General features: G+C 38.0%; 3 protein-coding genes across 3 annotated transcripts in view; all 3 read left to right on the top strand.

Annotated features, from left to right (window-relative positions):
- Positions 1-6: 6 nt before the first annotated feature.
- LOC129179382 (gastrula zinc finger protein XlCGF57.1-like) lies at positions 7-7,034 on the top strand. Its single transcript, XM_054772578.1, has 2 exons — positions 7-177; positions 4,364-7,034. The coding sequence occupies exons 1-2, from the start codon at positions 30-32 to the stop codon at positions 5,743-5,745; spliced, it is 1,530 nt and encodes a 509-aa protein (XP_054628553.1). The 5' UTR covers positions 7-29; the 3' UTR covers positions 5,746-7,034.
- A 1,195-nt stretch (positions 7,035-8,229) lies between these two features.
- Positions 8,230-13,126, top strand: LOC129179381 (gastrula zinc finger protein XlCGF57.1-like). Its single transcript, XM_054772577.1, has 2 exons — positions 8,230-8,523; positions 11,663-13,126. The coding sequence occupies exons 1-2, from the start codon at positions 8,346-8,348 to the stop codon at positions 13,054-13,056; spliced, it is 1,572 nt and encodes a 523-aa protein (XP_054628552.1). The 5' UTR covers positions 8,230-8,345; the 3' UTR covers positions 13,057-13,126.
- Positions 13,127-14,520: 1,394 nt separating this feature from the next.
- Positions 14,521-21,085, top strand: part of LOC129179379 (zinc finger protein 391-like) — an 11,975-nt gene continuing 5,410 nt past the window's right edge. Inside the window, exons 1-2 of the mRNA XM_054772574.1 lie at positions 14,521-14,771; positions 16,589-17,074. Of these exons, the coding sequence (XP_054628549.1) occupies positions 14,597-14,771; positions 16,589-17,074 (661 nt within the window). The 5' untranslated portion in view covers positions 14,521-14,596. The remainder of the gene's footprint in view (positions 14,772-16,588; positions 17,075-21,085) is intronic.

Raw genomic sequence — 21,085 nt, 5'->3', positions numbered from 1 at the left:
TGTTGAAAGAGTTGGTGAAGGAGCGACTAATGGCGGCGGCTGAGGAAATATTCGGGCTATTTGAAAGAACGATAGCGTCGTACGAGGAGGAACTTTCTCGAACGAGAGAAGACAGCTGGCGGCGTCGACAACAACAGGAAGCAGTTAGCAATACTCACGTTGTGCGACACGTTGAGGGTATGTTAACTAACCTGCTACTTCTAACAGATCCCCGTTTTCTAAGGTCTCTGGGGGAAAACTTGTCCAAAAATAATAATTTAGTTTCCTCGACTTCAGGTTAGGGTGACCATCTAAAGCAGGGGTGTCCAAAGTGCGGCCTCGGGCGTCGTTTACGGCCCGCAGCACTTTCTAAAAGTAAAATGAACAAGAAAACTAAACATAAAATAGACAACAGCAAAAATTGATTCATCGTTTTCTATCCATGCTGTGAGATGTAGTAGCAGGTACATTCATGCTACTTACAGTATTTTGCCAATTTTAAGCATTAGCGGAACTTCCTTCCTGGGTGCATTGATTTCACATAGCAACATAGAAAGGAACGCGACACATTAAAACTGCTGCGATCAACATAAAAGCTGCAAAAACCAAAAAATGCTGCAAATGCCCAAAACAACTGTATAGCGGGATCGCTGGCTAACTTCCATTTTGTTTTTGAGAACTCGCAACGCTTCTAACATGCAATTTGCAACATTTTTCTCTTTCTCTGCGTGTCGGTCGCGAACGAAAAGCCGGCTCTTTGAAATGAACGACAGAAGCTGGTTCCCATCGTTGGGAGCCAGTTAGTTTTGCCCTTGTCTTTTTTCAGTTTAAGGCGAATATCATTGGTTAAGATGTGTGGCGGAGTCGCTGTGTCCACATTGAGTAGGGGGTAGAGGCGGGGTTAAACACGCTGTGGTGCTCTTAGAGTTGACTCGTTGGTGAAAAATTAGCATGAAGCGATTTGACCTGCTTTGTCTATTGAGATGGGTCTTTGTTTTTGTCTTTTATAGTCTAACATTATATTTTGTAGCTGTTTTGAGGTTTAAGTAAATCCATTTAAATAATAAACATCATATCTCATGTATTTCTTATATTGGCAATTTATTTTACACAATACTTGGTATTGTACACAATATTTGGTACACAATATTTGGTAATAAATGAATTTAAGACAACAAAAAAATCGAAGGAGCCAAGTGGGAGCTGAAAGAGCCGGCTCATTTTAGTGAGCCGAGCAAAAAGAACCAGCTCTTTAAAAAGATGAAATTTCCATCACTGGTTCAAGCTGTTTATAGATTACGCATGGTCGTAAATGTGGCCTCATTCCAGTCATCCATAAAGTTCTTTCTGTTGAATCAAACATCAGAACAAGCTCAAACATGGCGTACAACTTTCTGAACTGTACTGCCCATCATGCGCAACCTTTAATTTACTGTTTCAGCCTGAAGGTGGCTGGTTTGAGCCTGCGATTGGCTGGCGACCAGTCCAGGGTGTACCCCGCCTCTCGCCCCAAGTCAGCTGGGATAGGCTCCAGCATACCCGCGACCCTGGTGAGGATAAGCGGCATAGAAGATGGTTGGATGGATTGTTGATGGTTCAATCCAAACCATCGGAGTGTCCTCGGGCAAGACTCTTATAACTCTCTGTTCTTTTCTGGTGATTTCTTCGATTATTGTTTCTCCTTCATTCAATGGCAATCTCCTTTCCAACTTAAGTTTCTCTCTTAATTCTTGAGCCTTTCTCGGTGCTTCTTTTAATAACATTTCTCCTATTTTCCCCTTATTTCTTCAGTACGAGAAGCTTCAAACCTATCCTCGATACACCTTCCTCAGGGGCGATCAGTCCCGACTCTGGTGTATCAACCTACTTTCGACCCAGCCAGGGATCACACGTCAACCAGTGGCGAGCCGGTTTCAGCGTTACCCCAACTTTTATTAAAGTGTGGTTTAAATGCGCAGTTATTCAAGATGGACTATTTTAATTTACCAATATAAGCAACTCCATCCATCCATCCATTTTCCATTGTTTATTGGGGTCCGGGTGACAGGGGCAGCAGTCTGAGTAGGGAAGCCCAGACTTCCCGGTCCCCGGCCACCTCCTTCAGCTCCACCGGGAGGACACCAAGGCATTCCCAGGCGTGCTGTGAGACATAATCCCTTTAGCGTGTCCTAGGTCTGCCCCGGGACCTTCTCCCAGCTGGGCATTCCCAGAACACCACACCAGGGAGGCATCCGGACTAGGTTCCCGAGCCACCTCAACTGGCTCCTCTTGATATGAAGGAGCAGCGGCTCTACTCTGAGCTCCTCCCGGATGACCGAGCTCCTCACCCTGTCTCTTAGGGTGAGTCCCGCTACCCTACGAAGAAAACTAATTTCAGCCGCTTGTATCCGCGATCTCGTTCTTTCGGTCATGACCCAAAGCTCATGACCATAGGTGAGGGTGGGAACATAGATCGAACGGTAAATTGAGAGCTTTGCCTTCCGGCTCAGCTCTCTCTTCACCACGACGGTCCGGTACAACGACCGCATTACTGCAGACGCTGCATCAATCCGCCTATCGACCTCACGCTCCAACCTTCCCTCACTCGTGAACAAGACTCCAAAATACTTGAACTCCTCCACCTGAGGCAGGACCTCATTCCCAACCCGGAGGGAGCAATCCACCCTTTTCCGACTGAGAACCATGGCCTCGGATTTGGGGGTGCTGAGTCTCATCCCAGAAGCTTCACACTCAGATGCAAACCTTCCCAGTAAACACTGCAGGTCACAGCCCGATGAGGCCATCAGGACCACATCATCTGCAATAGCAGAGATGAGATCCTAAGGCCCCCGAATTGGACTCCCTTGACACCTTGGCTGCGCCTAGAAATTCTGTCCATGAAAATGATGAACAGAATTGGCTGAGGCCAACGTTCACCGGAAACAGGCTTGACTTACTACTGGCAATGCCAACCAGGCTCCTGCTCCGATTGTACAAGGACTGAATGGCACGTAGTAGCGCCACCAATCCCATACTCCCGTAGCACACCCCACAGGACACCGCGAGGGACACGGTCGAATGCCTTTTCCAAGTCCGCAAAGCACATGTAGACCAGCACCCTCGCAAGAGTGTAGAGCTAGTCCAGTGTTCCGCGACCACTTTCTTTCAAAATAAAGGCACTGTGAGAAAAGGGGGGAAAAAAAAAGAAAGATGTGAACCTTAAATCAAAGTGCTGTGTTAGGAAAGCCACCAAAGCATGTACATATGTTGGAATTAATAGTTCAAGAGTTGGTACAACACGAATTCCAAATTTACATCAACAACCTGTTTTTGTACCTGTTACTTGGCATGTTGGCTTTTAATAAGCCCCAGTAACATATGCATGTTACACAATAAAAGGCAAAATTATTATTTTTTTTCTTCTTTAATTGAGTTTGTTCACTTTATGCAACTCATAACCTCATGTGTCCTCATTCACGTGTAAATAGAAGCGGACGCTTTTGTCACGGCCTTGTACACACAAATGTGAGTTCCAATTTAAATCAACATGTAACGTGTATATACAAGCGGATGCCTTTGTAACGGCCTTGTACATATAAATGTCATAATGTAATAAGCCCCCATAACAACAATGTATGTGTGGAATGTCATGACAAAAGGCAAAAACCTTTCTTTATTAATCTTTATTGCAGAGGTTACCTTTTAGTATTAACAAAAAGTGTGAATGATCTCGCCATCCTTCAACAACTCATTTTGTGATTTTTTTTTTTTTTTTTTACATGATTTTATGCTGAAAATTTCATTGAAGCCAGCGAAAAAGTTTGGCTTAACTTGATTAAAAAAAAAAAAAAAAAAGGTCTGTCAGCTCAGTGCAACATTTGCAACACGATGATATCATGCAAAGGAGGGTGCACGACCTAATTTTTTGACATGCAATGTTGGACCTCTTCCAAGCAGTCAGAATCAGGGAAGTCAAACAATAAATGACGTGTGTCTCATGCCAATGTAACCCAGGGTTTCAGGATGCCCACTGTGGTCGTGGAAGTTTGGTGTAAAAAAAAAAAAAAAAAAAAAAAAGAAGGGGAGCCACGACTGCAGGATGCAAGTTTATTCATTCACATGTACGTATGTAAAAAAGAGCTGTGGTTAGCGCCATCATTTAAACCATGCAGACTTTTATGACCCTGCCACTTCAAAGCATCGGAATCGAGAATTGTTCGGAACCGGCAACGAAACAAGGAAACCGAATCAGAGCCGTAACCGTTCAAATTCAAACGATACCCAAATGTGGAAATGTGTTCAGAAGGTTGGCGGCTGACGATACTTATCCTTTAGCAATTTTTACTGTAATTGTAGATTTGACATGCCTGAGCTAAAGTGAATTTGTGTTGTTTGTGTCCTGCAGATGTCCAGCAGGTGACTATTCGTCAAGAAGAACGTCCTCCTCGGCGACAGCGGGGGAGCTCCACCCTGAAGCAGGAGGATCCCCAGCCCCCCACCGTTAAAGAGGAAGAGGAGGAATGGATCACTCAGGAGGGAGAGTCTCTCGCTGATCTCGCCAAGTTGCCACTGATTGTTGTCTCTGTGAAGACTGAAGACCATGACGACAAACCTCTCGAGTCCTCACAGCTTCATCAAAGTCCAAGTGAGGGGGAGAAAGGAGGGGCCGAGGCCCCAGGCAGCAGCTCACCACAGTACATGACAACAGAAGCTGATGGAGACCGCTGTGGAGGATCACAAGCAGACAACCTCTTAGCGCCGCTATCAGATAGTGAGGCTGAAGATGGGGACGAAACCCAAGAACCTTTGAGAAGCGACAACAAACACTCTAAAAAGAAGACTTGTAAAGAACGTTTTACCTGCTCAGTTTGTGCTAAAAGCTTTTCTTCTAAGAGGGATTTGACTCAACACATGAGAACACATACAGAAGAAAACCCTTTTGGTTGCTCAATATGCGGCAAACAAATGTCTCGAAAGTCAAGTATCATCACACACATGAAGACGCACCTGCCGGAAAAACCTTTTACTTGTTCGGTTTGTGGGAAAGGATTTACTCAAAAGGCACATGTGGTGTCGCACAAAAGAACACACACGGGAGAGAAACCCTTTAAATGCTCAGTTTGCGATAAAAGATTCTCTCACCGCTCAACGATGGTTTCCCACGCAAGAACGCACACAGGAGAAAAACCCTTCAGTTGCTCAATCTGCAGCAAAAGATTTAATCAAAGGCCACACATGCTGTCACACATGAAAACGCACAGCGGAGAAAAACCCTTTGGCTGCTCGGTTTGCGAGAAAAGATTCTATCACCATTCAACTTTGGTGTCGCATATGGCAACGCACACGGGTGCAAAACCGTATATTTGCTCAGTTTGCGGGGACAGCTTTTCTCGAAAAAGCAATGTCACTCAACACATGAAAATGCACATGGGAGAAAAACCTTTTAACTGCGCAATTTGCGGCAAAACGTTCTCGAAAAAGCCCAACATGCTATCGCACATGAGGACACATACGGGAGAAAAGCCTTTTAGTTGTTCAGTTTGTGAGAAAAGCTTCTCCAAAAAGACAAACATGGTGTCGCACATGAGGATACACACAGGAGAGAGACCTTTTATTTGCTCAATTTGTGGCGAGAGATTTGTCGACAAGGTCTCTTTGATTGCACACAAAAGCAGGCACACCGGAGAAAAACCCTTTGATTGCTCAGTCTGTGGTAAAAGCTATTCTTATAAGAAGACGTTGAAGACACACATGCGGACACACGAATATTGTGCAAAAGTGTTTTGATTAAAGGGGCTGAATGCAGACCAAGATACAATTAAAGCCTCAGAAAGGTTTGCAGTTAATTTGCTGTTGACATTGAGAAACAGTGGTTTGCGATATTGAGCTTTTTTGACAATTTTTCAAATTTCATGAGATACAGCAGAACCTCGACTAGCGTCACTACTTCATATCCAGATGGTCCAATTCTCAATTTTTCCCATCAGAAATAAGGTAAATCCAATGAATCCATTCCAGACATCCAAAAATGTTAAAACAAGCTGTTTTTGTAGTTTTCAATTGTAGTTTGACATTCGGAAATGCATGTAAATTATGAAAGGGTTAAATGAATGTTTGAGGTTACTTTTACCTTCATTGGGACTGAAAGCATGAAGGTGGTGGAGGTTGGTCTCGCTGCCGCATCGTGTCTTTGGCAACAGTCACCTCTTCATTGAAGGTAAAAGTAACCTTAAATATGAATTCCTCTTTCATTTGTCATTGATAAGCATTTCGGGTTGTTTTATACACGTAAAACTACAATTGTAAAACTATTAAAACGTGTTTTGTGTTAACATTTTTGAGAGTCAAGCGCTGATGACATCACAGACGGGCCACGTGACTTTTCCTGTTCTGGTTACCATTTTGTTTAGCTGGCATGCTTACAAGGAAGGACGTTTTGTGAATTAAAGAAATAAAAAGGAAACATTAAGTACACTGTTGGACTCACGCGGTGTCTTAACAACACAACAAGACGTGAGCCAAATTCTACACCAACCGGAGAATGCATGCAAACTGAGGCAAAATTGTAAATTTTCGACGTTAACCGAAAAGACGCTAACCAAGGTTCCACTGTGTATATATTTACTGCTCTTAAAATAAAGGGAACACATCCATAACACATCCTAGATCTGAATTAATGAAATATTCTTGTGAAATACTTTTGTCATAACATAGCTGAATGTGCTGGCAACAAAATCACACAAAAATTATCACTGGAAATCAAATTTATTAATCCATGGAGGTCTGGATTTGTAGTCATGCTCAAAATTAAAGTGGAAAAACACACCACCTGTTGTGTTTTCCATTTGCTCAACAGATTGTAAAATTGATTGTCAATCTGTGTTGCTTCCTAAATGGACAGTTTGAATAATGGTGCAGCACTTTTGATGTGTGTGTGTATGCATATATATACAGTATATTTATGTATACATATGTTTTCCTGTTACACATGGTGTTGATATGTTTTCTGTTTATTGCATATATGAATGTAAAACGTCTCTGAATGTTTTAACAGTTTAGATTTTTTTTTTTAAATAAAGACGATTTTGACTGACATGACTTGGAAAAAAAACGCATTAACTTTTGCTATCAAAAGTATGTAAAGCCACACTAAAGGACACACTTCCGGGCATAGCTTGCATCTATATTGCGAAAACGAGTGAAAACGCATCACTTAATTTCCATCGTCAGCATTACCGCATCCCTGACTGCAGTGATCCCCAAACCCCTGGCCGCGGCCCGGTACCGGGCCGTGGGCGATTTGGTACCGGGCCGCACAGAAAGAAAAAATAATTTCCATTATTTCATTTTTTAAATTTTTTTTTTTTTTTAAAGTGGCCGTCTCACTTGACGCATGTCCATTGTGGGTGTGCTAACTTTATCTCACGCCGCACAGATAGACTACTACTGTATTTTTACCATTTTTCTTTCACCTCATATTTGGTGTCAAATGCTGATTCTATGTGGGAATGCATAAAGGTAAGTTTTGATGTCTTATTGAGTGCTAATGTGCACATTTGTCTTAAGTTAATTCATGCTAGAGCACTGCCTTTTACCACACACGTCAAACAGCCATGTAATCATCTCTCTGGAAAAAACTTGTCTGGAACTTGAACTGGTTGATGGTGGGTCCACATTCATTTTGTTCTTTTAATTTGATGTTATTCATGTCTTAGTTTTACACAATACATTAATAAGATAAGGTTGGGGACCACTGTCTTACTGCACAAGTGTAGTCGTATAAAGTGATACTGTAACTATAGGAATAAGTTTTCAACTCCGTGATGGTTATTCCGCTGCTCTTTTGAAAATAAAATGCAAACATGCAGTCCTGGTACTGGTACTCGAAAGGAAATACACTGACTAGACACACATCGGATTCTTTCACTCGTGCACTGCTTGTCCGAGAAGGAAACTGTCGTTTTTAGAAACTCAACTGCTCTTAATTTGAAGTTTCAACGGAAACATCCGCTCAATGCAAGTAATGGCGCAAAAAGTCCGCCATGTTGTGTGAAATCAAGCGAGCTGGGCGGGGTTAAGTAAAGATATCCCGAGTGCATACACTTTGATTTAATGATTGAATGTTATTCATCGAACACAACCCGTGTGTACCGCGGAAGTAGCAGTCAAGCAAATTGCCTTGCGCGGTGAGCTACACAGTCTCTGTTCTTTAATACCGCCGCAAAATGGCGGCAGCAGTGGAACGTCACGGATGACGCCTGAAGCTGCCGTAAAACGTCAATCGAAGCCGTAAAAAGGCGGAAGTCAGCAAGGCTCAAGACGACGGGAGACAGCTTGGTGTTTAAGTACGGTAGTGTACTCACGGTCCCGCCGAGACAACATCAAAAATGTTGAAAGAGTTGGTGAAGGAGCGACTAATGGCGGCGGCTGAGGAAATATTCGGGCTATTTGAAAGAACGCTGGCGTCGTACGAGGAGGAACTTTCTCGAACGAGAGAAGACAGCTGGCGGCGTCGACAACAACAGGAAGCAGTTAGCAATACTCACGTTGTGCGACACGTTGAAGGTATGTTAACTAACCTGCTACTTCTAACAGATCCCCGTTTTCTAAGGTCTCTGGGGGAAAACTTGTCCAAAAATAATAATAATTTAGTTTCCTCGACTCCAGGTTAGGGTGACCATCTAAAGCAGGGGTGTCCGAAGTGCGGCCTCAGGGATTGTTTAGGTCCCGCAGCACTTTGTAAAAGTAAAATTAACAAGAAAAGTAAACATAAAATAGACAACAGCAGAAATTGAAACAGTAATGTTACAAGAATAAAGACATAATATTCTGAGTAAAGTCATAATAGAAAGCCCGCAATTAAAACACCTCCAAAACCCTCCAACAAAAATTTGTGGTTTTCTATCCATGCTGTGAGCATGTAGGTACAGTCAAACCTGTCTTAGCGGCCACCTTTATAGAACGACCACCTGCCTATAGCAGCCACTGAAAAATCCTAGCAGCAAATTTACATGTTATAGACCCTGTGTATAGCAGTCACCTGTCCAACGCGGCCACCCATTTTGTCTCCCTTGGTCAATATCTGACCGCATTTAGCGGCCAAATTACCAACTCAAGTAGAAGCTTCATGCACGAAAAAGTTTAGTTTTTCAATCAATGACGCCGTCGTGTGTAGACTTTAATTACTGAGTCGTAGCTCAGTCACAATCATTCACAAGATCCACACAAACTGTCAGTTGTTCCACATAAAAAAGCCGTCTTCTTTTGAGCGTGCTATTTCCTGGTCAAACATGTAACTTTAAGAGCATTTGCACCAAAACATTACCGCAAAGTAGGCTGGGAACAGGACGTGCTCCCAGCGACGCTACAATAAAAAAAAACATACGCTAGCATGCATGCGGCAGCGGGAGCAAAACTGAGTTGGGTTGTACTTAATTGAAGTATTTTAGAATGTACTCACGTTATTTTTCATCAATCCTCATCCACAAATCCATCAAAGTCCTCATCTTCTGTATTCGACACAAACAAAGCCGTCTTCTTTTCCGTTCGCTACTAGTCTGTTAACTTGTCAGTGTTATTCAGCTCCGAAGCAAAGAAGGAAACTTCTCCTGTTGCTTCTGCCAACTTTATTTATTGAACGCGGCCACCAGACAGCAGCTCAGAACACACACACATCTCTCAGCATCGTCTCTCCTTCCTGCTTGCCCACAAGGCAAAGGTTAAACAAGCCCCACTACATAGCTGTCCAGCCAATGCCTGTAAGAAATGACACCGTTTATTTCCTGGTGTGCACTGGTCAATACTGTAATGCCGCTTGTTGTGGGGAAGGAGAGACTCACGTCGCCGATGCACTTTAATGGCTTTATTAACAGCGGAGAACACTGCAGGACTTTACATCTACGCCAACATAAACACACTTCCCAACTCTCTCCAAACTCACAGCTAGCACTGAGCCTAGCTCTGCTGCTCGGGACGCCCACCGTCACTTCCCGTCACTTCCTGATGAACTAAAGCTGTAATGACACTCTGCCGTATAAAAAGTAAAATATAAAAAACAAGCGTAAGACATTACTAGCACAGCTTTGTTCTGTGGGTGGTGGATATATTCTATCAGTTATTATTAAGCCTCTAGCTTCCTTTTAGTAAGTAAAAACCTTGGCTATGATTGCACTACATTGTCATGTAGACCTACAAAGTACACTTGGAAGAACAAGAGGTGAATAAATGTATTGCAACTGATGTGAAACTGATGCGGGGTAGGATTAAATAAGCTTTGCTTCTTCCTACTCCTTTTTGGACATGCAAAATTGTGAATTGTACTATGTGATGTGCTACTGTTTGATTCATGCATGTTCAGGATTAAAACCATGAACCATGATAATAACAAGCCAAGTAGTGCTGTACAACTTTTATCCGCAGTCCGCAGTGCCCTCTACTGGTCAACATTATTATTATTATTTTTTCCCCTTTTTTTCCCCTCTACTGTTCAACATTCAAACTGGACGCCAACCTGTCTATAGAGGCCACCTGTCTATAGCAGGACTTTTGCAGACTCCCTCTAGTGGCCGCTATAGACAAGTTTGACTGTACATGGTACATTCATGCTAACTTGTAATACTTACAGTATTTTGCCCATTTTGAGCATTAGCGGAACTTCCTTCCTGGGTGCATTGATTTCACATAGCAACATAGAAAGGAACGCTACACATTAAAACTGCTGCTATCAACATAAAAGCTGCAAAAAACGAATAATGCTGCAAATGCCCAAAACAACTGTATGAGCCAGATCTCTGGCTAACTTCCATTTTTTTTTCAAAAACTCGCAGCACTACCATCATTAGTGAGCCGAGCAAAAATAACCTGCTCTCTAAAAAGAGACGAAATTTCCATCACTAGTTCAAGCTGTTTATAGATTTCGCATGGTCCTAAATATGGCCTCATTCCATTCAGCCATAAACGTCTTTCTGTTGAATGAAAACATCAAAACAAGGTCAAACGTTGTTTTTTTTCTTTTTGGAGTACAACTTTCTGAACTGTACTGCACATCATGCGCAACCTTTAATGACACTGGTTTGAGCCTGCAATTGGGTGTACCAGGGTGTACCCCGCCTCTCGCCACAAATCAGCTGGGATAGGCTTAACTTTGACACCATTTTTTCGCCTTTGGGACAGCTCAAATATCTAAACAAGTTTAGCACGACATAAACAACACAAAAAGGGTTGTTTTACGTCAAACTAACAATTTATTTACAAATATATAACATCATGAACTATTTACAATTTTCACATTTGGAATTAAACTGCATGTGTGCATGCATGTGCATGCCTTAAAGTGTCCCTACAATGCGTAACCTTCTGCACGCTGCACTCCTCCGCGCTCTCTCACTTCCTCCTTGCTGTGTGGAGCCTGTTAATAGATGCAAACGATCCATGCCGAGCTCTTATCAAATGCACTTGTGACACCTTGTGGCCCTTTTTATGGCTTAAAACTCCTTGAAAAGTCACCTCTTTTATTGTGCACTTGCGCCATCACCTCTTTTTGGCCGCTCACGCAAAAAAAATTTACATTGATATTGAATGAGTTAAAAGACGCACAGGGTTTTAGGCCGACTCTGATTTTTGCAAGCTTTGAGGTGCTTCAAAGTAGTATTTGATGGCCTACGTCATATTTGACAAGTGTGTTTGGCTTGTTTGTGTCCTGTAGGCGCCCAGCGGCCGATTGGTTATCAAGAAGAATGCCCCCCTCAGCCACAGGAGGGGAGCTCCACTTTGAAGCAGGAGGATCCCCAGCCCACCCACGTCAAAGAGGAAGAGGAGAAATCCTGGACGACTCAGGAGGGAGAGCGTCATCTGGGCCCGGAGGAGGTTGAGCTCACCAAGTTGCCACTGACTGGTGTCTCTATGAAGACTGAAGACCATGAAAACCAACCACAGGCAGACGACCTCTTAGCTCCGCTATCAGATAGCGACGACACAACGTCACACTCTCCTGAGGATGAAGACGGGGGCGACACCCAAGAACCTTTGAGCAGTGATACAGACTGTGAGGGTCTGAATGCTGAGTGCTCTAAAAACGAGACGGGTAAAACATGTTTCACCTGCCCAGTTTGTGCAAAAAGCTTTTCTGACAAGAGTTATTTTCCGCTACACATGAGAACGCACACTGGGGAGAAACCCTTTAGCTGTCCAGTTTGTGACAAAAAATTCTCTCAAAATTCACATCTGCTGTCACACATGAGAACGCACACAGAAGAAAAACCTTTCAGTTGCCCGGTTTGTGGTAAACGATGCACTCAAAAGTCAAACATGCTGTCACACATGGTAACGCACACAAAAAAAAAACCCTTTGGTTGCTCGGTTTGTGGTAAAACGTTTGCTCAGAAGGTGTCTCTGATTGCACATGAAGAAAAACACACTGGAGAAAAACCCTTTAGGTGTTCAGTTTGCGGCAAAGGCTTTTCTTACAAGACGAGGATGAGAGCACACATGCTGGCACACGATGGAGAGAATAATTTTGGTTGCTCAGCCTGTGGGGAAAGATTCTCTCAAATGGTGGAACTGCGATCACACATGAGGACACACACGGGAGAGAAACCTTTTAGCTGTCCAGTTTGTGACAAACAATTCTCTCAAAATTCACATCTGCGATCACACATGAGAACGCACACCGAAGAAAAACCTTTTAGTTGCCCAGTTTGCGGTAAACGATGCACTCAAAAGTCAAACATGCTGACACACATGTTAACTCACACTGAAACAAAACCTTTTGGTTGCTCGGTTTGTGGTAAAACGTTTGCTCAGAAGGTGTCTCTGATTGCACACGAAGAAAAACACACTGGAGAAAAACCCTTTAGGTGTTCCGTTTGCGGCAAAGGCTTTTCTTACAAGACGAGGATGAGAGCACACATGCTGGCACACGACGGACTCAATGGCTTCAGTTGCTCGGTCTGTGGGGAACGATTCTCTCAAAAGGCGGAACTGCGATCACACATGAGAACACACACAGGAGAAAAATCCTTTGATTGTTCACTTTGTGGTAAAAGTTACTCTTATAAGAAAAGTTTGGCAGTACACATGCGGACACACAATGGAGAATAAACGTTTTCCTGTCCAGTTTGTTTGTTTAATTTATGCATTATTTGTATGTATGCAGTTATTTTCTTGACAAAATGCCTTAATAAACTCCTCTAAAATGCACTTCGGACATGGAATTATGTGTATGCATGTTTCAAAAGATGATTGATTTGACTTAAATAAATATTAAATTAAATAAATACATGAATTAAGCATAAATTTAAAAAACCCCAACAACTTCAAAGTGTATAAAATAAAAATAAAATAAATGACTAAAAGTGCAAAAATGATTTAAATTAAATCAAAACTAAAATGGCTAAAAGGTGTAAAAAACAATAATAAAAATGACTTCAATTAGAGTAAAAAGTTATTACAAAATAAATACAAATAAAAATGAAGTGTAAAATATTAATCAAAACGAAAGTGACTGAAGTGAAAGTATAAAATAATTAAAATATAAATCAAAATAAAATAAAGTGTAAAAACAATTAAAATATATCAAAACAATGGCTTTAGTAAAAGTGTTCAAAACTAAGAAAAATAAAGATTACTTAAATCAAAGTATAAACTTATTAAAAATAACAAAATTATTACAAATTACCAAAAAATTACTTTAAAGTATAAAGTAATTAAAAAATGAATAAAATAAAAATGACTTAAAAGAGTAGAGAATAATTTATGATAAAATTAAAAAAATATATTATTAAACAATATATACAAAATAAAAATTATTAAAACAGAAAAATTAAAAGAAAAAGCCTTAAATAAAAGCATAACCTTATTATAAAATAAATCAAATTAACGTTCTGTAAAAAGTGTTTAAAAAAAATCGAAATAGCTTTAATAAATGTGTAAAAAAAATTAAAAAATGACTTCAATGAAAGTGTAAGACAATTATTAGACAATTAATCAAAATAAAAGTGACTTAAAAGTATAAAATAATTTTAAAAATAATCAAAAATAAATATAACTTAAAAAGTATATTTTAAAAAGTATATATATATATATATATATATATATATATATATATATATATATATATATATATATATTTTATTATTTTTTTTTGTACACCGCCTGTCAAGTACAATCAGAGCATAAGGACTCATATTCTTTATGAGACATCAGAGTAATATATTGAGTTATTTTAGACGCTGTAGCGGCGTCGGATTTGCAACAAAGCCAAGTTAATAATATGCAACAACAGAAAAAAAAAGGACAAAATCACATAAAATATGAAAAATTGTGTTATAAAAATAAAATAAATAATTTAAGATGAATTCTAAATAAAAATTAATGAAAAACAATAACAGATATAATATCTGAGATATATATTTATATGTATTTATAAATAAAGATCATATAAAATAATGACAATGAATTAACGAGCAGGTTTCAATTCCGCCGTAGGATGGCAGCACTGTAACGTCGCGGTGGTGGTGGCCACACTAAAACCTCATTCGAAGAAGAAAAAGGCGGAAACTAGAACAGAAAAGTAGAAAAGAGGGCTAAAGTTAGCAACACTTCAAGCTTGTGTTTATCCTAGTCGGTTAAAACATCAAAAATGTTGAAAGGGTTGGTGAGGGAGCGACTCATGGCGGCAGCCGACGAAATATTCGCGCTGTTTGAAAGAACGATTGCGTCCTACGAAGAGGAACTTTGTCGAGCCGGAGAGGAGAACGAGCGACATCGACAAATGGGAGCTGTTAGCAAGACTCGTACTTTGTTATACATTGAAGGTACGTTTAGTACACTTCTACTTTGAACGTATGTTCTGTAACACTAAAACATTTAATATACAAACGTAACATTTTGCAATATTTTAGTCATCTTCCTGTATGGTAATTATTCATTGCACACTTGCAAGGAAAATATGTGATTTTGTGGTGTTATTATTTGTATGCATGCGGTTAGAGTCCTCATTTTCTTGACAAAATGCCTGAATAAACTCCTCTAAAATGCTCTTCGGACACGTAATTATATGCATTCATGTTCAAAGATGACATTTGACACAAAAAACCCCAAATACCTTTGTTTGATTTGACTTAAATAAAAGTATGAGTAAATTAAGTAAATCCATCAATGACGCATAAATAAAAAAATATATATATAATTTTGAAAACTTTAAAGGTTACAAAATGAAAAGTAAATCAAAATAAAAATGACTTACGGTAAATAAAATTGTAAAAAAAAAAAAAAAGAAATTCAAATAAATCAAAATTAAAAATTACTTCAATACAAGTGTAAAAAAATTAACTAATTAAAATAATAATGACGAGTAAAAGTGTAACCAAAAATAATTTAAAAAAACAATAAAATAAAAGTGAACAAAATTTTAAAATAAATAAAAACTAAAATAACTTACTGTCCAAAAAAATCTAAATAAAAATGTCTTTAAAAAAAGTGTAAAAAAAATAATAAAAATGACTAAAATAAAAATGCAAAAAATAATTAAAAATAAATCAAAATAAGAATGATTTCAGTAAAAGTATAAAATAATAATAAAAATAATAATAATAAAGACTTAAACAAAAAGGTAAAAAAAATTTATGAAAAATAAATAAAAAAGAGAGTGTAAAAGAAAGTGTAAAAATAAGTACAAATACATCAAAACAAAAATGATTAAATAAAAGTGTAAAAAAAATAAATACGAATAAAAATGACTTTAATAAAAGCGTCAAAAATAATAAAAATGTCTAAAATAAAAGTGTAAAAAATAAAAATGACTTCAATAAAGGTGTAAAAATAATTACAAATAAATAAAAATAGAAATGACTTAAGTGTTCAATTTTTAAAATAAATCAAAATAAGAATAAAATCAGTAAAAGTGTAAAATAATAATAATGATAATAATAATAATAATAAAGACTAAAACAAAAGTGTAAAGAAAATACAAATAAATAAAAAATAAAAAGGATAAATCAGTGTAAACTTTAAGTACAAATAAATAACAATGAAAATATTAAATAAATGTGTACAGAAATCAAAATAAAAATGACTAACAAAAGTGTAAAAACTTTTTAGAAATAAATAAAAATAAAAATGACTTCAAAGTGAAAAAATCAAAATAAGAAGGACTTCCGTGAAAGTGTAAAATAATAATAATAGTCATAATAAAGATTTAAACAAAAGTGTAAACAATAATTACAAATAAATAAAAATGACTTAAATAAGTGTAAAAAAATAAATAAAAATACATCTAAATAAAAATGACTTCAGTAAAAGTGTATGAAAAAATAGAAAATACAAAAAAATACAAAAAAATACAAAATACAAAAAATAGAAATGATAAAATAACACTGTGAAAAATAAATAGGAATAAAAATGACTGAAATAAGAGTGGGTGTCGACTAAATGACTATTGGAAAACGTGGGTCCCAGGTTGGGACCAGTTGAGAACACCTGCTGTAGATGCTTTAAAATCACGTTTCAAAAAGTTCCTGTAGCAACTTCCAACCCCCTACCTGACCTATCCGAAAACTGAAGTGTGTCACCAGAAACCAGAAAGTGCCTCAGTAAAACTGTAGAGATAAAAACGATTGTTTGTGTCCTGCAGACGTCCAGCAGCTGATTGGTCACCAAGAAGAACGTCCCCCTCAGCCGCAGGAGGGGAGCTCTGCTTTGAAGCATGAGGAACCGCTGCCCCCCAGCGTGAAAGAGGAAGAGGATCCCCACCCCCCCCACGTCAAAGAGGAAGAGGAGGAACTCTGGTGTCTTTTTGGGCCCGAGGAGGCTGACCTCATCAAGTTGCCCTTGACTGGTGTCTCTGTGAAGACTGAAGACCGTGAAGACAGACCACCTGAGGAGAACAGAGGGGTGGAGCCTCCAAGCAGCAGCTCGCCACAGCGCACGACAACAGAAGCCGGCGGAGGATCACAAGCAGGCAGCCTCTTATCTTCGCAATCGGATGGCGACGACACGACGTCACGCTCTCCAGAGGCAGAAGACGGGGGCGACACCCGAGAAGTTTTAATTTGCGACACGGACAGCGAAGGTGACACGAGGACTCACACTGACAGCAGAGACTCTGAAAAGAAGACGGGTAAAAAACGTTTGACTTGCTCAATTTGTGAGAAAAGCTTTTCTGATAGGAGGGATTTAGTTCGACACGCCAGAACGCACACCGGAGAGAAACCTTTCAGTTGTTCCGTTTGCGGGAAAAGATTCTCTGATAAGGCAAATATGCCAAGACACATGCGAACGCATACCGGAGAGAAACCTTTTAGCTGTTCCATTTGCGCTGAGAGATTCTCTCAAAAGTCAAATATGGTGAAGCACATGGGAACGCACACGGGAGCAAAAGCGTATTCCTGCTCGCTTTGCGCTAAAACGTTAACGCGGCACGACAATTTGACGGCACACATGCGCACGCACGATGGAGAAAAACCCTTCAGCTGCTCGGCCTGCGGAAAGGGATTCTCCCGAAGGTTAAGTTTGGAGTCGCACATGTGGACGCACACGGGAGAGAAACCCTTTTGCTGCTCGATATGCGGAAAAATGTTTGTCACAAAGGTGTCTTTGATTGGACACCAAAAAGTGCACACTGGAGAAAAACCCTTCTGTTGTTCTGTTTGCGGCAAACGGTTCTCCAGGCAGTCAAAGATGATAAAGCACACCATCTCGCACACGGGGGAAAAACCTTTCAGTTGTTCGCTTTGTGGTAAAAGTTATTCTTATAAGAAAGGTCTGGCAGCACACATGCGGACACACGCCGGAGAATAAAGCTTCGGTCGCCCAGCCTGAAGCGAAAAGAGCACACAGCTGTTGTTGTTATTATGAACATGAATGCATCATTGATCACGAAAATGTGTTTGTGTTGTGTCACTTTGCAATACAAGCCAAGTAAATGGAAAACTTTGTGTCTTTTTGTGGTTTAATCCTGTGGAGGGGATTTTTATAAAGGCACTGTTCGGTACTGCAATGGGGGCGCTAGCGTTCCAACATACTGTATCCCGCCCTCTTCCTGCTCAGCCATGACTGAGTTTTTCAGCTCATGCGTTCAAACGATTACGGCAGCTTGAAGCGTGAGTGTCGTGTCAAGACGTGAAATAGTTGAAAACCAGGCGGTCAAAGGTGTAAAAAAAAAAAAAAGACAAATGTAAAAATAAAAGAAATCACAAAAAAATCAAAATAATAATGACTTCAGTAAAAGTGTAAAAAATAATGAAAGATTTAAAGCGTCAAAAAAATAAGAAAAATAAAAATGACTTAAATAAAAGCGTACAAAAATATAATTAAAAATGCAGTCCATTAAAAACAAAAATGACAAATAGATGTGTCAAAGTTAATTATTTAATTATTAAATTATTAAAGTTAATGATTAAAATAAATAAAGTGCAAGAAAATAATAAAAATGACTTAAATGAAAGTGTCAAAAAATAATTCAAAATAAATCAAAATCATCATGACTTCAGTAAAAGTGTAAAAAAGAATGATTAAAAAAATGACTGAAATAAAAGTGTAAACAATATAGTGAAATTAAAAATAAAAATAACTTAAAAGAACGGGTAAAAAAAAATCCAAAAATAAACATGACTTAAAAGTGTAAAAAAAATAATAATAAAAATAAAAATAATAATGACTACAGTAATTGAATAATAAAAATAAAAACGACTTAAATGAAAGTGTAAAAAATAATACAAAAAAATAAATTAAAATAAAAATGTAATTAAAAAATCTAAATAGTGTAAAAAAAAAGAACACTTAAAATGACTTAAATAAAAGTGTCGAAATATATAATACAATTCTAAATAAACAAAACAAAGACTAAAAAATATATAATAAAATAAAAATCATTAAATGAAAGTAAATAAGAAAGTAAAACATTTAAAAATAAAAATGACTTAAAAGTGTGAAGAACAAATTAAAAATAAATAAAATAATAAATAAATAAATAAATAAATAATGACTTCCAATACTGACCTAGTGGCCCCACAGTCAGGAAATCAGGAAGACCTGGGTTGGATTCTCCCTTGGGCATTTCTGTGTGGAGTTTGCATGTTCTCCCCGTGTGTGGGGGGGTTTTCTGGGTACTCCGGTTTCCTCCCACATTCCAAAAACATGCATGTTAGCTTCATTGGAGACTCTAAATTGTCCATAGGTATGAATGTGAGTGTTTGTCTATATGTGCCCTGCCATTGGCTGGACACCAGTCCAGGGTGTACCCCGCCTGTCGCCCCAAGTCAGCTGGGATAGGCTCCAGCATGCCCCCGCGACCCTAATGAGGAGAAGCGGCTTAGAAAATGGATGGATGGACTTCAGTAAAAGTGTAAAAAAGAATAATACAAAAAAAAAGTGAAAGTGTAAAAAAATCACTAAAAATAAATAAAAATAACAATAATTGAATACAAGTGTTAAAAAAATAAATACAAATAAAAATGGCTTAAATAAAGATGTAAAAAGTTATAAATTAAAATGTAAAATAAATTAAATAAAAATGACCTAAAAGTGTAAAAAAAATACAAATACATAAAAAATAATGACTTCAGTAAAAGTGTAAAAAAAAATGAAAATAAATAATAAAAAAAGAATAATAAAAATGGCTTAAATAAAAGTGTAAAAATATAGTTAAAAATAAAAATGACTTAAATGAAAGTATAAAAAAATAATTACAAATAAATAGAAATAACAATGATTAAACAAAAGTAAAAAAGAAATACAAGTAAAAATGACTTAAATGAAAGTGTAAAAAATAATTCAAAAGAAATACAAATAAAAATGACGTGAATAAAAGTGGGCTGCGGCTAAATGGCCATTTGAAAACGTGTGTGCCGGGTTGACACCAGTTGAGAAGCCCTGCTCTAGATGCAGCGTGTTAGACCTGATGAACGCAGCACGATGGCAGCAGTGTGACATCATGGTGACAGCGGCTACGAAAAAAGCAGGGCTGTGAAAAATGAAACTTAAGTAACTTTATTCTCATGGCAATATGACTTTTTTTCTGTTAATATTTTGACTTTATCCTGGTAAAGTTACATTTGTTTTTTCCATTTCTGCTGTTGTTCTTTTGTTTTAATTTTCCAACAATTTAAACTTTGTTCTTGTCAATTTTTTTCTCATAATATTATGACTTTATTCCCACTAAATTGTATAGCTTTTTTTCCCAACCTAATTTTCCAAAAATGTTCATTTAATTTTGTTTTGTTTGTTTCTCATAATATTACAACTTTCAAAAAATGTCTTAAAAAAATTCAATCTTATGCTCTAAAAACGACGTTATTTTTTGCTCATAATATTACAACGTTATTCTCGTAAAATTATGCCTTTTTCTCATAATATTAAGACTTTATTCCCACAATATTTTGACTTAATTTCCCCAACTTAATTTTCCAAAATGTTTAATTTAATTTTGTTTTTGTTTTTATATTACGACTTTCAAAATGTAATGTATTTTTTAAAGAAAATTTCAACGCTACGCTCCAAAAAATTACGCTATTTTTTCTCATAATATTATGACATTATTCTCGTAAAATTACAACTTTTTCTTATTTTTCGTAATATTATGACCATATTTCCATAATATTTTAACTCTATTTCCCAAACTAATTTTCCGAAAAATTTTAATTTAATTTTGTTTATTTCTCAGAATATCCGGACTTTCAAAAAAGTTCTTTTTTCTATAATATTTCAATGTTACTCTCCAAAAATGTTGTTTTTTTTGTCATAATATCGCAACGTTATTCTCGTAAAATTACGACTTTTTCTCGTTGGATTACTTTTTTTAAATAGTTTAAAAACACCAACGTTTTGTCTTTTTCTGGTTCAATCCCGTGCAAGTGATTCAAATTAATTCTCATATTTCATTCTAATCTAACAAACTTTTATTTTGACAATTAGGCTAGCGTTTCTTCCGGCTGTAGGCTACGTCACATGTTGTTGGATTAATAGTTTCCGTTGTTTAACACATTTTTAGAACTAAAGACTATTCTGACACGGAACCCTACGTTCTTTCTCTGCGCTCATGTTGAGCAGTGTTCGACACCGCCGCAAGATGGCAGCAGCGTGGCGTCACGGACGCTGTAGCCCGTCGAAGAGGAACAAGGCGGAAGTTATC

This window comes from Dunckerocampus dactyliophorus, chromosome 4 (assembly GCF_027744805.1).
Source record: "Dunckerocampus dactyliophorus isolate RoL2022-P2 chromosome 4, RoL_Ddac_1.1, whole genome shotgun sequence".
Lineage (NCBI taxonomy): Eukaryota > Metazoa > Chordata > Actinopteri > Syngnathiformes > Syngnathidae > Dunckerocampus > Dunckerocampus dactyliophorus.
This window is presented reverse-complemented; position numbering and strand designations above follow the sequence as displayed.

Excerpts from the sequence above, each read along its gene's own strand:
- LOC129179382 (XM_054772578.1), top strand. The coding sequence starts at position 30 with ATGGCGGCGGCTGAGGAAATATTCGGGCTATTTGAAAGAACGATAGCG. Across the intron at positions 178-4,363 it reads CGTTGTGCGACACGTTGAGG|ATGTCCAGCAGGTGACTATT; the intron begins GTATGTTAACTA and ends TGTGTCCTGCAG.
- LOC129179381 (XM_054772577.1), top strand. The coding sequence starts at position 8,346 with ATGTTGAAAGAGTTGGTGAAGGAGCGACTAATGGCGGCGGCTGAGGAA. Across the intron at positions 8,524-11,662 it reads CGTTGTGCGACACGTTGAAG|GCGCCCAGCGGCCGATTGGT; the intron begins GTATGTTAACTA and ends TGTGTCCTGTAG.